Source organism: Podarcis gaigeae, assembly GCF_964106915.1.
Source record: "Podarcis gaigeae genome assembly, chromosome: 7".
Classification (NCBI taxonomy): Eukaryota; Metazoa; Chordata; class Lepidosauria; order Squamata; family Lacertidae; genus Podarcis; species Podarcis gaigeae.
The window spans coordinates 68,626,457-68,644,161 of NC_139683.1; the positions used below are offsets into that span (position 1 = coordinate 68,626,457).

General features: G+C 45.6%; 1 protein-coding gene across 2 annotated transcripts in view; it reads left to right on the top strand.

Annotated features, from left to right (window-relative positions):
* Window positions 1-17,705, top strand: part of DROSHA (drosha ribonuclease III) — a 92,043-nt gene that overhangs the window by 53,751 nt on the left and 20,587 nt on the right. For both annotated transcript variants that reach the window (XM_083747147.1, XM_083747148.1), the window contains exons 22-26: window positions 1,797-1,899; window positions 9,606-9,676; window positions 12,243-12,287; window positions 14,127-14,284; window positions 16,107-16,212. In XM_083747147.1, coding sequence (XP_083603273.1) covers window positions 1,797-1,899; window positions 9,606-9,676; window positions 12,243-12,287; window positions 14,127-14,284; window positions 16,107-16,212 — 483 coding nt within the window. The remainder of the gene's footprint in view (window positions 1-1,796; window positions 1,900-9,605; window positions 9,677-12,242; window positions 12,288-14,126; window positions 14,285-16,106; window positions 16,213-17,705) is intronic.

Genomic DNA, 17,705 nt, shown 5'->3' on the forward strand with positions numbered 1-17,705 from the left:
AACTGAAATGGCCTGTGAGAGCAAAGCTATAAAAAATAACTTGGGAAAAGATCTTTACTTTCTTTTCTTTTTCGGATAAGTGAAAGGATTTTTATTTCAAAGCTTTCTAAAGTCCTTCACAGACATTCAGTGTTGACAGAGGACCAGGAAAAAGACTCATGTCAGCTCAGCTTCAAATATGTGCATGGGTTGTATTTAACTAATCTTCACTCAGACTACACCGGCTGATGTTAATGAACCTGAATCAGTCATGTCCATTAATTTCAGTGGGTCTACATTCAATAGGACTAACATAGTATAGGTAAAGGTAAAGGGACCCCTGACCATTAGGTCCAGTCGCGGATGACTCTGCAGTTGCGGCACTCATCTTACTTTATTGGCCAAGGGAGCCGGGGTACAGCTTCCGGGTCATGCGGCGAGCATGACTAAGCCACTTCTGGTGAACCAGAGCAACGCACAGAAATGCCGTTTTCCTTCCCGCTGGAGTGGTACCTATTTATCTATTTGCACTTTGATGTGCTTGCGAACTGCTAGGTTGGCAGGAGCAGGGACTGAGCAACAGGAGCTCACCCCGTCGCGGGGATTCAAACCGCCAACCTTCTGATCGGCAAGACATAGGCTCTGTGGTTTAACCCACAGAGCCACCCATGATATGTGCAATTCTTACCCATAAAAATTTGTTCTGTGAACTGCCCTGAGACCTCTGGGTATAGGGTGGTATGAAAATTCAATTAATAACAAACAAACAAACAAACAAACAAACAAACAAACATACATTGGTGGATGTGCAAATAGTGATGTAGATACTGGGCTATGGGATACTGGATTCTGTTGTACGTAGCATCCAAAGTATGGGTATTGGGAAGGTCTGGGAACAGGGTGGGAATGCTGGGAGTGTGATTGGGGCAGAATGGTGTGATCCTGATTCTCTACCCGCTTAGAGAATATCTGCATAGGGTTAACATCCGAACCCGGGAGGCAACTTCAAAATACGTTTATATGAAATACATTTAAACTTCCAATTTCTGTATCCTTTTCTAAAGACCAACGTTTGAAACTCCCATTGTTCCAGGCCCATTTTGCAACAGGGAATTTCATCGATGTGAGCGGCTTCTGAGCTCTGGGCGCAGGACTGCGCCTAAAATTTCAGATTAAAACTGCAGAGTGGAAGGAAAGGAGGACCTTTTTCTGCCTCCCTACTTCCAGCTACTCTCCGAAGGCAGGAGAAGGGACCCTCTTAAGAATATTAGGGGAGTGGGCAGGGGAAGGACTAGACCATGTGAAAAATGAACATAATATTTTAGCTGCAGTTGGTTCATTTTCAGCTTCGTATTCTTGTTATTAAAAAAGTGCGCCTAGACATTTCGTTGTTGTGCTCTTAACCCCTGTTTAAGGTGCCCTTTAGCTCCTAGCTTTCATATCTCAGTTTCTAACACTGCTAAAGACATTTTAAAAGGCTGGGCTTAATTTTCAGTGCTGAGGATTTCATTCTACAGAGTGTGAGTACTGTGGGATTAATGCAACATTTCCATCAACTATAATTTGGTATCTACTACATTCATCAAAATGTCATGCAAATTATAATAATTAGGTGCAAGTAAATTGGCCAGTTAGCTTTGGCTCTCCAGCCCATTGTGTGTTTCCAATTTGACCTTCAACACTAAACAAGTTGTCCGAAGATGCCCTAACGTTTACATATCCCTAACAGTGCATGTTCCATGTGTTTCTCCACAGTGTCTTTGGTCTGTAGTTTGGGGCCTCTTTCATCTTACAGAAACTGTCTTGGTCTTTTGTAGAAGCTGGAGCTGGATCGATTTATGCTTTATGCTCACGGGCCCGATCTTTGTCGAGAATCAGATCTGCGTCATGCAATGGCCAACTGCTTTGAAGCGTTGATAGGTGAGATACCTGCGCGGCGGCTTTTGTCATGATAATTGTGTGTTTTGTCCAGCGTTAATTCCCCATATATGTAAGAATTTCTGCTTTGGAAATAGGTCCGCAAGTGGCTCTTCGACGTTGTAGCAAAATGAATATCAGATTCTTGGGACAAACTTAACAGACAGGATGTCATCTTCGTGCTCTGTTTGTGTGGTTACCAGGATCTGCGACTTCCTTCTCTTGGACTCTGAAGTCCGGTTCAAACAAGCCACAGTTTATGAAGCCAGGAATGAGCATTGAGGCGAAGTGCTTCTCACTTCGTGCAACAGAATCAGATAACGTCTTATCAGCCTAGTTTGTTGACTGACATTAAGCCAGTTTCCCAGTTTGGACGTAACAGAGCCTTAATACATCCCAGGGATGAATAATAATAATAATATAATAATTTATTAATTATACCCCGCCCATCTGGCTGGGTTTCCCCAGCCGCTGTGGATGGCTCCCAACAGAATATTGAAAGCACGATAAAATATCAAACATTAAAAACTTCCCTAAACAGGGCTGCCTTCAGATGTCTTCTAAAAGTCAGATAGTTGTTTATTTCCTTGACATCTGATGAGAGGGCATTTCACAGGGCGGGCGCCACTACCAAGAAGGCCCTCTGCCTGGTTCCCTGTTACCTCACTTCTAGCAGTGAGGGAACCGCTAGAAGGCCGTCAGAGCTGGACCTCGGTGTCCAGGCTGAACAATGGGGGTGGAGCTGCTCCTTCAGGTACACTGGGCCTTTGAGGCACATTTTTTGAGTGGCTGATCCAATGTCCCTCAGATCTTGTGGGGGGCTATGCTATATTTGGGGGGGGAAGCCCCACAAATAACCCAGAGATGCATTTTAAATAAAAGGGCACATTCTACTCATATAAAAACACTCTGATTCCCAGACCGTCTGTGGGCGATTGGGCCAGATCCGGCCCCCAGGCCTTAGTTTGCCTACCCATGGTTTAGGGCTTTAAGGGTCAGCACCAACACTTTGAATTGTGCTCAGAAATGTACTGGGAGCCAATGTAGGTCTTTCAGGACTGGTGTTATATGGTCTTGGAAATGTTGAAGTCAGTGCCCGTCTTGGAAAAGAGAAGGGAGGAGATGAAGGAGGAGCAATCAGCCATGGTGCTCATTCCCAGCTACATAAATTGTGGTTTATGAAGCCAGGAAAGAAAGTCCAACCTGAGACAGAATATGGACCAGTATGATGTGGTGTGATCCATCAAGTCAGTTCTCCGGTTCCTACTGTGAGGAATTGCATCTGACTTCTGACTTAGTACAAATACTAGGTCATCAAAGCATTTATGAGCTAAACTGAACAAAATTAAACTAAATTATGCTGGTGGGATTTAAGGTTACAAGCCCAATGCATGTTTATTTGGATTTGGGCTCTGCTGACCTCTGTTTAAGCTCTTGTTATTCTGAATAGCAGTAATGGAATGGCTTCCAAACTGGTTTTAAAGCTAAGTGCTGTTCGGTATAAGGAATTAAGTAGGCCCTGTCTGCCGGCTTGCAGTCTCTTGGACATTATAGAAGGAGGAACATAATAGGAAGGGAAACTGTGACAGGGGAGGGGATTAACTAATGGATAAAGACCAGAGGTTAGCACGCCTGACTCAAAAAGCTATTTAAAAAATGACATCTGATGGAGATGTTCTAGCAACAAGAGGGATGGCGTTGCAGCAATCTGGAATAACGAGAAAAACAGCGTAGGTGAGGAGAAACTGCTGAGATTTTGGGTTTGATGAGGAGTAAAGTGCCTTTAGAACATAAAGAACAAGGAAGACTATAGAGGAACAAGAAGCAGGAAGATGAGACGGAGCCGTACATGGAAACATCCATGAAAAGAAGTTTAAATTGGCTTCCATTTCCCTATAGGCCCTAGGCTAGACCATAGCTGTCAACTTACAGATTTGAAAATAAGGGATCAGCAGCCAAAATAAGGGATTTTCAGAGCACAGGTATGTTCAACTTCTGAGCCCCTCTGAGCCAAAGGCAGAAAGCCCAGCCAGCAGCCAAATGAAGCCTCAAGCAGTGGTTCCCACAGCGCAGCAACCCAGCAAAGGGGATGCAGCAAGGAAAACCACCGTCACCTCTCCGCTGGGAAGTGCTGAGCAAAGGCGAGTCCCCAGGCAACGCGGCCGATTTGATCTGCACAAGGCATGCAAGCTCCACCCCCCAGTCGTTCTTAGACTCCTTATTGGGTGAGTAACACAGCCAAGCAACACAGTTGGAGCCTCCCTCCTCCCTGGCCGGCAGGGAGGGAGGGAGAGGAGCTGCTTCCTTTGAAACCCGGGAAATTTAAGGGACATCATCAATAAGGGACAGCAGTGGGACACAGCGCTGGGATAAGGGACTTTCCTGCCAAATAAGGGACAGTTGACAGCTATGGGCTAGACCAGGAAGGTGATGAAAACCCTTGGTAAAAAGCAAAGGAGCTGCAGGATTTAAAATAAATGAGAGTGGCCAAAGTTAAGAGAAAGGATGACCAAGTGTTTTCTGGTAAGAGAAGTAAGCAAGGTATTTGTAGTAGCAATGGAAATAAAGGAATGCTGGGAGATGCTTAAATGTTGGGACCAGTGAGAATTACCTCTAGCAAAAAGACAAGAAAGATCAGTCGAAAAGAACCCTCCAGTGCATACTTCTTCAGGAGAAATAGAGACAGAACCAATAAAGAGGAAAGATGAGAGCCAGAACTCAAAGGATGAATCAAAAATTCAGTTTTAAATGAATTCAGTTTCAGAAAAGGAGCAGGCATCGTTCATTAAGAAACAGCTGAAAGGCAGGCAGAGATCTTAAACTGGGAAAGAGAAGCTGGGAGTGGAAAAATACAGTTGTAGGCTACCGGCTTGAAGAAGGAACACTAAAGGAACGATTAAGGGAGTCCGACAGAAGTAAATACATAGCTGGGAGTTGAGGACAAAATCTTCTGGAACGCCAGCAGAAAGAAAGAAAGAAAAAAGGAAATCGAACTTTCAGTAGGGAGTGATAAAGGTAAAGGTAAAGGTACCCCTGCCCGTACGGGCCAGTCTTGCCAGACTCTGGGGTTGTGCGCCCATCTCACTTAAGAGGCCAGGGGCCAGCGCTGTCCAGAGACACTTCCGGGTCACGTGGCCAGCGTGACAAAGCTGCATCTGGCGAGCCAGAGCCGCACACGAAAACGCCGTTTACCTTCCCGCTGGTAAGCGGTCCCTATTTATCTACTTGCACCCGGAGGTGCTTTCGAACTGCTAGGTTGGCAGGCGCTGGGACCGAGTAGCGGGAGCGCACCCCGCCGCAGGGATTCGAACCGCCGACCTTTCGATCGGCAAGTCCTAGGCACTGAGGCTTTAACCCACAGCGCCACCTGCGTCCCTGTAGGGAGTGATAGCCATCTTCAAATATCTAAAGGGCTGTCACGTGGAGGATGGAGCAAGGTTGCTTTCTCCTGCTCCGGAGGGTAGGACTCGAACCAATGGCTTCAAGCATATCTGTCAAGCGTCCCTTATTTGGCGGGACAGTCCCTTATCCCAGCGCCATGTCCCGCTGCTGTCCCTTATTGATGATGTCCCTTAAATTTCCCAGGTTTCAAAGGAAGCAGCTCCTCTCCCTCCCTCCCTGCCAGCCAGGGAGGAGGGAGGCTCCAACTGTGTTGCTTGGCTGCGTTGCTCACCCAATAAGAAGTCTAAGAACGACTGGGGGGTGGAGCTTGCATGCCTTGTGCTGATCAAATCGGCTGCGTTGCCTGGGGACTCGCCTTTGCTCAGCGCTTCCCAGCGGAGAGATGACGGTGGTTTTCCTTGAGGCTTCGTTTGGCTGCTGGCTGGGCTTTCTGCCTTTGGCTCGGAGGGGCTCAGAAGTTGAACAGACCTGTGCTCTGAAAATCCCTTATTTTGGCTGCTGGTCCCTTATTTTCAAATCTGTAAGTTGACAGCTATGGCTTCAAGTTGCAATAAGGGAGATTCGGACTAAACATCAGGAAGAACTTTCTGATGGCAAGTGTTCAGCAGTGGAACAGACTCCTGCGAGAGAGAGAGATGGTGGGCTTCCCTTCCTTGGAGTTTTTGAAGGAGGGGTGGGGTAGCGTGTGTCATTATGATCTAGTTGAGATTTCTCCACTGCAGCGGGTTGGGCTAGATGACCTATGGGGTCCCTTCCAATTCCACAATTCTGTAATTCAGCGAGAATCAAAGGTATTGACGATTAGAGAAAGAGAGTCGGCAGCAGACGAGAAAAAAGAGTGGAGATTGAAAGGGGGGAAGCCGAATTGTGCCATTTAAAAAAAAAAACAAAGAAAAGTACAAGTATAGAAGAAACAGACAAATGGGAGGGGAGAAATGAAAACCCTATCACATCCGCTGCTGAAAACCAATTGGTTAAACCGAGTGGGGAAATGAAGAAGGAATTGGATGAAGGAACCACAGGAGTAGCATCATCTAATGGGGAAATCCATGTTTCAATAAGAGCAAAACAAGAAAAACGATCAGAGATAGCAAAATCATTAAGTACGACAGCTTTATTAACTGCACGGCGATGGTTTAATAAAGTGCAAGGAAGGAAAGACTGCCACACAAGAAGGGGGAGGTAGATTAGCATTGCAGCGTTGTCGAGAAATGGGAGGACCCTGGTCACCAACAAAGGAAAGGAGAAACAGAATGGATTAATTACTCCTAAAATAGTGGAAAGGGGGGGGGGGCGCGAACACCCTGGGATTCGAAAGCAGTCAGAATAATGAAGGGAATGGGGTGGGGTGGAGAAATGCTAATTGATAAATGACGAATGCTAATTTATATTTATTATATATATGTTTTATTTATTTATTAACATTCTTATGTTACATCGGTAAGCATTATCGTATTACATCACAAGGCTTATTATAATATAATTTTCAGCATGTATACAAAGCCAAAGAAAAGAAACAAGGACAAAAAACTATTCCAAAAAGTGTACCAACACTTTGGACTTCCTGTCTATCCCGTTGTATATATTTTTTTTTACAAATGGATGTACTCTTATTATTGTCTATTTCAAATGACAATTGATAAATGATACTTTGGCTTGCTGCCTTCCTAAAGGGCCTCGTTGTGTCTGATGATGACAGCTATGATGGTGTTCTCCAAGTAGGTGTCCGATTTTTAAATTTTATATTTATTCATTGAGTTTATATACCGCCCTATACCTGGAGGTCTCAGGGCGGTTCACAGAATAAAATCAAGCTGTAAAACTGCAAAATGCGCAATCACAATAAAAACAACAACCCGATAATGCTCCCCCCTCAAAAAAGCCACATAGGATGTCAACCAACTCAACCAAAGGCCTGGTTGAAGAGGAACGTTTTTGCCTGGCACCTAAAGGTGTATAATGAAGGCGCCAGGCGAACTTCCCTGGGGAGAGCATTCCACAGGCGGGGAGCCACTGCAGAGAAGGCCCTGTCTCATGTTGCCACCCTCTTCTGGACCTCTCAAGGAGGAGGCACAAGAAGGGCCTCAGAAGATGATCTCAGGGTCTGGGTAGGTTCCCATCAGCCCCAACCAAGGTAGCCCCATGGTCAGGTATCATGAGAGTTGTAGCCCAATGACGTCCAGAGGGCACCCCATCAGCTATCCCCGCGCCTGCTGCTGTACCCCCACTCTGTCTTGGAAGAGGCTGTCCCCATAACATCTTGCCCTTGCAAGTAATAATGGCAGCGGCAGCTGGATCCACTCTGTCCTCGTCTTCTGGTCTTGGCCTCCTAGTTCGATGCTCTATGGACCTCTTGTTAGTCTAAATCAATCAATCAATCAATCTTTATTACGGTCCAGAGACCCAACAAATCGTTACAAAGCAATGCACAATTCAGACAGCCTACCTCCAGGTTAAACAAGCATTTTGTTCAGACATAAAGATAGGGATCATTGGTTCTTGCAACCACCGATAAAAACTTTGCCGCTGCTAATGTTCTAGTGTTTGTCCGGTCTTCCAATAGGAACCTGACATAGTGAGCCTCTGATTTCCCTGGGAAAGGTACCAGCAACGGTAATATCAGTCTAAATCCCTTTGTTCCTCAAGGGGACGGGTAGTCAGCAGGGAGACGAGATAGAGGGAATTGGCGGAAAAGGGAGACGAGGAGAAAGAGGGGTGGGAAAAGAAAGAAAACTCGCAAGCGATGGGATGACGCAGAACAGAACCGCCTGAATCTCATCCTTATGCATTTTGCCTTGCCTTGGAAAATAGATTCTAGCTCTTTGGGTTCTGCCTTGGGCTGTATTGCGTTTCGTCAGATCAAGATAAGGGGGTTGTGGGTGGGGGAAGCTGTGCTTTCCAACTCTGCTTCGCTTCTCACACACGTTTTGATGTTCAGCATTTACAAAAATAAACGGGACGGGGGGAGAGGGGTTTGATTCCAGCACTTTTGGGACAAGGAAGGGCAGGGCTGTCTCTCCTAGGAGCTAGCTGCCATTTATTTGGCAAAGGGAAGCCAGGGCATTGTGTCTGTGTGTGTGTGTGTGTGTGTGGTTTTTTCATTTTAATTTTGGTCATCTGTATGCATCATGAGCCTAGGACTTGCTGATCAGAAGGTCAGCGGTTTGAATCTCCGTGACGGGGTGAGCTCCCGTTGCTCGGTCCCTGCTCCTGCCAACCTAGCAGTTCGAAAACACGTCCAAGTGCAAGTAGATAAATAGGTACCACTCCGGCGGGAAGGTAAACGGCATTTCCATGTGCTGCTCTGGTTCGCCAGAAGCGGCTTAGTCATGCTGGCCACATGACCTGGAAGCTGTACGCTGGCTCCCTCGGCCAGTAAAGCAAGATGAGCGCTGCAACCCCAGAGTTGGCCACAACTGGACCTAATGGTCAGGGGTCCCTTTACCTTTACCATCATGCTACGTGGGGTGTGGTGGAGTGTCGGCCCCAAGCATAGCAAAGGGAAGCTTGGGTTTCATTTGGCATTTGTAGGGGTCGTTGCAAAGCAGCAGACTTTCACAAACCAGGACTGAATAATTAGGAAGTGGCACTCAAGTACAGTGGTACCTCGGGTTACAGACGCTTCAGGAAACAGACGCTTCAGGTTACAGGCTCCGCTAACCCAGAAATAGTTCCTCAGGTTAAGAACTTTGCTTCAGGATGAGAACACAAATCGCGCGGCGGCAGCAGGAGGCCGCATTAGCTAAAGTGGTGCTTCAGGTTAAGAACAGTTTCAGGTTAAGAACAGACCTCTGGAACGAATTAAGTACTTAACCCGAGGTACCACTGTACGTTCTTGTGTGTGTGTGTGGGTCAGTCTAAATCCCTTTGTTCCTTAAGGGGGACGGTTTTTCTTAGTAGGGAGGTGAGATAGAGGGAACAGCAGATGGAGATGAGATAGAGAGGATCGGCTAAAAATGGTTAGTCTTTCGTTATTTTTTGAGCTGTTTAAATATTCCCTTTGCAGCAGGTATGAAGAACCTTTTTTTCTTTTGAGGGGTAATCCATTGGGGGTAATTCTGTCAGGGTTTGTATGGTGACTATAGACAAGGCTCAAGCCAGCAGTGGGGAAAAAATCCTCTCTCTATACCTCTGGGTATAGGGCGGTATATAAATTCAAGAAATAATAATTATAATCTCATTCTGTCCCCCTGCTCGCACCAGAACATCTAGGCATTTTTTTTCTTTCTGGCTCAGGCTCACAGCTTGCGTTTCCGGGCAAACTCTTGAATGTTAATGCGCATCTTACGGCAAATTTTGTCACGCAGGGGCGGTTTACTTGGAGGGAAGCCTGGAGGAAGCCAAGCAGCTCTTTGGACGCTTGCTTTTCAACGGCAAGGTATGACTTTATCCATAGCCTCGTTCCGCCTTCCGACACGTCTCTTGCTTACAGAATCAATTTGAGTTATGCTGTGGTTCATTAAAGGGAGTGTTTCAAAGGAAAATGGAAAGGCTTCCTGCTTTTCAGAACGTCCTGGCTTTATATAGCAGCGACATTAATTTTTTTTATTGTCATTAAGTGTGCTCTGCTGCAAAACAGGGATGCGCAGGGTGGTTTTCAGAAGCAGCGCAGGGAGTGTTTGTCCCTTCCATAGCTGTCAACTTACAGATTTGAAAATAAGGGACCAGCAGCCTTGAAAATAAGGGATCTGCAGCCTCACCTGTTCCAGGCACTCCAGTCTTCCTGTCCTCCTGCAATCTGGTCAAACTCATGCTGGTAGCTTCGAGAACACTGTCCAACCAACTTTGTAACCAGAGGTTCAACTGATTAGAGTCTGAATCACATGCACCACAAGGCCTATGCAGCCTCAACTTAAGATGGCTCCCCGGCCTGGCTTTGCACTGCAAAGTTTGCAGCACCATGTGCAACAAAATGGCGTCCAGCATTCAAAAAACCCCTCAGCTTGCATTAACTAGCCACACACAAGGCATGCAAGCTCCACCCCCCAGTCGTTCTTAGACTTCTTATTGGGTGAGAAACACAGCCAAGCAACATAGTTGGAGCCTCCCTCCTCCCTGGCCGGCAGGGAGGGAGGGAGAGGAGCTGCTTCCTTTGAAATTTAAGGGACATCATTTAAGGGACATCCATCAATAAGGGACAGCAGCGGGACATGGTGCTGGAATAAGGGACTGGCCCTTCAAATAAGGGACACTTGACAGCTATGGTCCCTTCTCCCCCCCCCCCACGCTGCTTTTCTTTTACAATCCTTCTTTCCCCCGCTTGCCTCAGCAAACACCCATTCAGTCATGCGTTCAATTGGTTAGAGCAGGGTTTCCTGAACTCGAGTCTCCAGCTGCTGTCAGACTACAATTCCCATCATCCTTAGCTCCCAGGGATGGTGGGAGTTGTAGTCCCAAAACAGCTGGGAAGCCAAGTTTGGAAAACCCTGAAGAGTATTTAAATGCCACCCTATAATGGAGTTATCACCGGGGGTGGGTGGCATCAGAACCAGAAATAAAGCTATTTAATATTCAGCGACAGTAAAAACAACATAAATACAGCATAGGAACCCATGTTGCAGAGGCTATAAACAGACTAAAGGGCATGGGAAAATAAAAAGGCCTTTGTGTGGCACCTGAATGACACCAAGGCAGGCTCAAGGTGAGCGTCTCTAGGGAAGGCATTCCACAGCTGGGGAGCCAACACTGAAAAAGGCCCTGCCCTCCCCTAACTCAGTGGGAATGCTCAGAGAAAGGGTTCCAGAGAAGATCTACAATTCCAAATAGATATACTTGAATGGGGGAAGTATTCTGGTCCCAAACTGTGAAGGACCTTAAAGGTCATTTGGAGTAGGAAAGTGTCTAGGAGTGGGGGAAGTCGAGGAGGTGACAGTGATTGTAAGTGAAAAGCAAAAGGCATGGAGAAGGAGAAGGATCAGCTGAGGCAAGACTCTTCAGCTAGTCGGCCTTCCTGAGCTTCCTCAACACATACATGCAGTTCTTCTCATCTACCCCAGTGGTGTAGCATGGGTTGCCCGAGCCCAGGGGATGGGAGGGAGGGAAATGGACAAAACACGCATGCGCCACCCAAGAGATTGCAGGCACAAATATAAGAAAATACGAGTTGTTCAGTTGCCTGGAGAGGTCACTTCCTGGTTCACACGCAGAAGATGTTTTCAGCAGATCCAGTGTCGGAAGCGCACAGCTGTATTGAGGCAGCACCGGGTGTTGAAATTTGGCGCCCCCTAACAATTTTGTTCTCGAAATTTGTGTTCTCGAAGCTACTAACATGAGTTTGACCAAACTGCGGGAGGCAGTGGAAGACAGGAGTGCCTGGAGTGCTCTGGTCCATGGGGTCACGAAGAGTTGGACACGACTAAACAACTAAAAAAAATTCACCACTGCTCTATCCTGGCTCTGATCCTGCCAGGCCTCACAGCTTCTGCTGTTCACTGACTCAGCTGCCTGCATCCCAGCCCTGAAACATAAGTGTTAAGATGTAATTGGTTTTGTGCATGCATCTGCCTTTGAGTATAATAGAATCCTACTGTATTATGTGGTTTGTGTATCTTTGGGTTTGTGCTGAGGTTTCCCCTCCCTTTCAGATGTAAGATGTCCCTTTCAGGCCGGGGTTCTTATCCTTTTTACTAAACTTTTAAGCAAAGGGGGGGGGGAGGTGAGGGGGGGAGAAGGTAACCTGTTACATAGTTCAAGAATTGTGTGTGTGTTCGTTTTCTCCTTCCACCTAATGGATATGCACTAAATGGATGCGCCACAGGCAGTTTAAGCAGAGAGTGCCCGCTTTCAAAAAAATTAGCTTGCCGGCACTATTGAAATCGCAAATAAAAAAGCAGAGTCAGCATCTGAGCCCATTTCAGTACTTCGCAGAATGACATTTTATTTAGCAATGTGGAATTTGTTAAACGGCTCCCGTGAGCTTTAAAAGCGTCTCTCGATGTTTGCAGGACCTGCGGGAAGTATGGCTTAATTATCCGCTGCACCCTCTCCAAGTAAGTGTCTCCCTTTTCCGTAAGGAATTTCAGAGTGCTTTTCTTCTTCTTTCTCCCCCCCCCCCGTTCCCAAGGATGCCTTTTTAGCGGCATTCAGCTGTGCTGACATCTCTGAACGGCTAGCAGGCACATGGCCTTTGTGAATTTCTTTTGTGGCTAATAACTGTCGAGAGCTCGGGCTCAGGGGCGGGGGCAGGGACTTCAGAGTACCTCAGGCAACAGGCAGGCAGTAATTTGGCAGGTGGGTGGCAGACACAGGACAGGTGAGTGGCAGATTTATAGTCTGGTGGCAAAAGGTGGGGAAATAACCAGACCGTCTTCCTTGCTAGGAAATCTCCCCAAGTGGAAGAGTGCAACAAAAATGGGAGCTTTGTAGCATTACGTGGTTGGCCTCTTACTTCCTGATTCCTCTCAGCAACAGGACTGTTCTGGGATGTGGAGTCACTCTCCCAGGTGAACCTGGGATCCAGTTCTCTCCCTGGACAGCAGCCCTAGTAGTGAATGATCCACAGGGATTCCTAGTTTGAAGTCATCCTTGCTTTGGACAGTAAGCTTCCTGGGAAGAATGCCTATTCATTGAGCATAATGGCAAGGGTGACATCATCTCAAATTTAACAACACCATTAAATAATAAATGCATATGGTATTTGTATTTTTTATATTTTTTGAACGCCTCAGACCCCTTCACATACATTATGGAGATCACCAGGAAATTTGTAAGCACTGGCAGTGGTCTCTCTTCCTCTAACTCCAAATAGTATTAGAAACAGATAGTACTTTCAGTATTTTTCTGAGAACGAGTGGCATGAACATGTACCATAAGTGATTCATGCTGAAATCCCACCATTCAAAACTACCTGTGCAGGTGGTCCACATATGACTTTATCAGTGTTGTGAAAGGGCCACAAAGAAGTTGAAATCCTCTACCTTTTCCCGTTGCGAAAACTCAATCTAAATGATGGCTGAAAGAATTCTCTGTATTCGGGATCTGCCCATAGAAAAGCTACTTCTCAGCAAACAGGGACAAAAATGTTAATTATGCTCCTGCAAAACCCCAAAGTATGAGCATTGTATTTAGCAAGCGTTCCTGCTAGCTTCTCACTGAAATAATTTAATTTGAAAATACTAAATTAGAGAAAGAAGGGGGAGGAGTTGATAGTGAAATACTGAAGTTACTTGCTATACACAACTTCCTAAACATTCGGAAACCAAAGTGTAGCTTCTGATTGGCTGTAGGAAGCTCGGATGTTCAGCTTCCAAAAATTGTTTGAAAACCAGAACACTCACTTCCGGGTTTCGGGAGCCAAGGCATTCAAGATCTAAGGTACGACTGTATATAAAAGAAACATTTGAACGAAGAGTTATTCTTTAAAAAATTATTATTTATGTTTATCTCCTGCTAATCTAATCCTCAGCATACAATTGCTGTCAGGACAGTGGGACAACAGAAAATATGAATAGGGCCAGTTTTTAAAAATAAAAAAAATCACTAAAATAGCAAAAGGTGTAATCAATCCACTGAGAAAAGCTAATAAAAAATAACATTGTTGACTGTATGCAGGAAAGGCCAGAGAGCTCACAGGCCCTAGTGACGTTGATCTTTTTGCTTCAGAATTATCTTCTGCCTTTCAACCTGTTAAAAAATAAAATTGTGGTCCAGGCTTTATTAAGGTACTGTTCAGTAGCCACTGAAAATCTGCTTTGTTGTGTTTCGGCCCCATGTCTCCTCAGTAATATGCAAAGTAAAAATCACAGTGTTCATTATTTTGTCAGCTTCAGCTTCCTAAATTGGGCCTTAAATCTTTCTTCTAAGTTCACGCTGTTCATATTTCTTTACAGCTGCAAGAGTCCAATACTGACCGACAGCTGATTGAGACATCTCCTGTGCTCCAGAAATTGACCGAGTTTGAGGAAGCCATCGGAGTAATTTTCACTCACGTTCGGCTTCTGGCACGGGCTTTCACTTTGAGAACTGTCGGATTTAACCACCTAACCCTGTGAGTTTGTTGGGCGTTTCTTCCCCCCCCCCCACCGCCAGTAAAGTTTATGATTATTTCATTTTAGAACGTACCGTATTTACACAAATCTAATGCACCATCAAATCTTAAGGCACACCTCAATTTTCAAAACCTTGAAACCCCAGAAAAGTATTGACTGGCGCCATCAAGTCTCATGCGCGCTCTAATTTCTGTGGCGTAATTCCCCCCCCCCCCCCGGTGCGCATTGCACCTGAATAAATACGGTGTATGAAACAGAGAGAACAGTTACAGCAACCGGCAAAAATTAAAATGCGGAAAATTAAACTGTAAAATGGGCCTGGAGAATGCGTTGAAAAGTTTGCTGGTGGTTTTAAAATGGATCTCAGGCGTTCTTTTCTGAACAGGCAGCTTTGTCCAGTTTGCCAGCTGTGGATGCTCCTGGATAGGGATCGCCTGATCATGGTAGACCAACCTCATGACTGGATCACTGTAACACGCTGCCCAGAAGCACCAGCCGGTGCAGAATGAGGCAGTCCAACTGCCGAGGAAGGGGCTGTGCCAACAAAAATGGTCCGTTTTCCCTCTTCCCTCAAGTCTTCACCCTTGTCACCCCTATGAGTTGGGGGTGGCTTCCTTAAGTGGGGAAACTCCAGTTCTTGTGGAGACAGGAAGGTGTGGTGTAGTGGTTAAGAGCGGTAGATTCGTAATCTGGGGGACCAGGTTCGCTTCCCCGCTCCTCCACATGCAGCTGCTGGGTGACCTTGGGCCAGTCACGTTTCTCTGAAGTCTCTCAGCCCCACTCACCTCACAGAGTGTTTGTTGTGGGGAAGGAAGGGAAAGGAGAATGTTAGCCGCTTTGGACTCCTTTGGGTAATGATAAAGCGGGATATCAAATCCAAACTCTTCTAATAAATGCGAGGGAAACCACCACGAGACCCTCACAAGTCATGTTGGGCGATAGGAATGGTGATCTATGAGGACAAAAATATTGTAGAAATATTTGAAACCTATTTGAAATGACTTGCCTGTTTAGTGCTTTTTTTAGGGGGGTGACAAAGGGTTCTTTTTATAGATAATTATATTATAAGTGTACAGTCATACCTTGGATCCTGAACGCCTTGCAAGTTGAACGTTTTGGCTCCCGAATGCCGCAAACCCAGAAGTGAGTGTTCTGGTTTGTGAACGTTCTTTGGAACCCAAACTTCTGGTGCTGCTTCTGTGGCTTCCGATTGGCTCCAGGAGCTTCCTGCAGCCAATCAGAAGCTGCGCCTTGGTTTCCGAATGTTTTGGAAGTCAAGCAGACTTCCGGAAGGGATTCCATTCGACTTCCAAGGTATGACTGTAATATTATAATATTATTATGTTGACATTATTAAATGTAATATAATTATTATGTATACTTTTATATATTATATATATTATATATTAAAATATATAATATTTTGACATTTTCAAATTTTATATCACAAATTAAACATTTTTTATTTTACCATACATTTATTGACTTCCCTCCTCTTCCAACGTTCATTTCACTTTCTCACCATTCCTGCATATTTTGATACATCCATCTAGTTCTATTCTCCTATCTTCAGTACTTATTATACTGTCAATTATACTTTAACACTGCCAGCGTTTTCAACTGTACACAATTGTTTCCCATATACTCGACAAAAAAACCCCACTCCTCCTTCAATGCCTTGGGCAGGAGCCATGCTAAATCGTTCCAATTTTAGCTTACGTGCCGCCAAAGCGAGCCCAACGCACATGTAGTTCTATAACGAGGAAAGGCTTGTTTTTCTATCTTATCAACTTTATTGATTTCTTCCTCTTTCTGTTTCAGGGGCCACAATCAGAGAATGGAATTCTTGGGAGATTCCATAATGCAGCTGGTGGCCACGGAGTATTTATTCATACATTTCCCAGATCATCATGAAGGCCACCTAACGGTGAGATTGCCACCTGTCACTCTTCTCCGGGAGCAGAACTTGACAAGTCAGAGGGGGCAGGGGGAAAGAGAGAAGGAACTGTAGAAGCAGCGAGTGAATTATTCTGGGCTAGATCCACAACATTAGCGCGCTGCCTGCTCTTAATAAGGTTCTGTAAATTTGAATATGTGAATCCAGCAGCGATCAACGAAGTTTTGATTCTTGCCACCCAGGCATGATGTCTTCTCTTCTTTAAAGCAGGTCAATAGCTTTAATAACCGCCGCGATTAACTTGTTCCACCTCAAAACTACAAGTAGCGCTTGTTTCATTAGCAAGCACTTGGGGTAGACAGATACTATGAACATGGGGTCTGTAGGAATGCTTGGGGGGGGCAGTTTCAGGGCTAATAGGTAGCTCAAAGCAACAAACAAATCAAGTTTGCCTTTCTTTTTAAGAATAGCTTCTTCTTTTCAGTAACACGCAAGTGTCGGGTGGTCTCTCTACTGTTCAACTAGACATTTATCGCAACTTGCTTACCTTGCCCCATAGAACTGAATGGGAGCCCTTTAGAATCAATCCTTCTACCCTAGCCGAATGCCTCCCACCATAGAAAGGCTTTCCTACTCATCCTTCTGCCCCCCCCCCATCACATGTGGTCCCAGGGCACAGCACAATAAGCCGCTTAAAACCATGACAAACCAATCTTTGAATAAGTACCATTGTTATTTGTTGTTGTTTAGTCGTTTAGTTGTGTCCGACTCTTTGTGACCCCATGGACCAGAGCACGCCAGGCACTCCCGTCTTCCACTGCCTCCCGCAGTTTGGTCAAACTCAAGTTGGTAGCTTCGAGAACACTGTCCAACCATCTCATCCTCTGTCGTCCCCTTCTCCTTGTGCCCTCCATCTTTCCCAACATCAGGGTTTTTACCAGGGAGTCTTCTCTTCTCATGAGGTGGCCAAAGTATTGGAGCCTCAGCTTCAGGATCTGTCCTTCCAGGGAGCACTCAGGGCTGATTTCCTTCAGAATGGATAGGTTTGATCTTCTTGCAGTCCATGGGACTCTCAAGAGTCTCCTCCAGCACCATAATTCGAAAGCATAAATTCTTTGGCAATCAGCCTTCTTTATGGTCCAGCTCTCACTTCCATACATCACTACTGGGGAAACCATAGCTTTTACTATACGGACCTTTGTTGGCAAGGTGATGTCTCTGCTTTTTAAGATGCTGTCTAGGTTTGTCATTGCTTTTCTCCCAAGAAGCAGGCATCTTTTAATTTTGTGACTGCTGTCACCGTCTGCAGTGATCATGGAGCCCAATAAAGTAAAATCTCTCACTGCCTCCATTTCTTCCCCTTCTATTTGCCAGGAGGTGATGGGACCAGTGGCCATGATCTTTGTTTTTTTGATGTTGAGCTTCAGACCCTATTTTGCGCTCTCCTCTTTCACCCTCATTAAAAGGTTCTTTAATTCCTCCTCACTTTCTGCCATCAAGGTTGTGTCCTCTGCATATCTGAG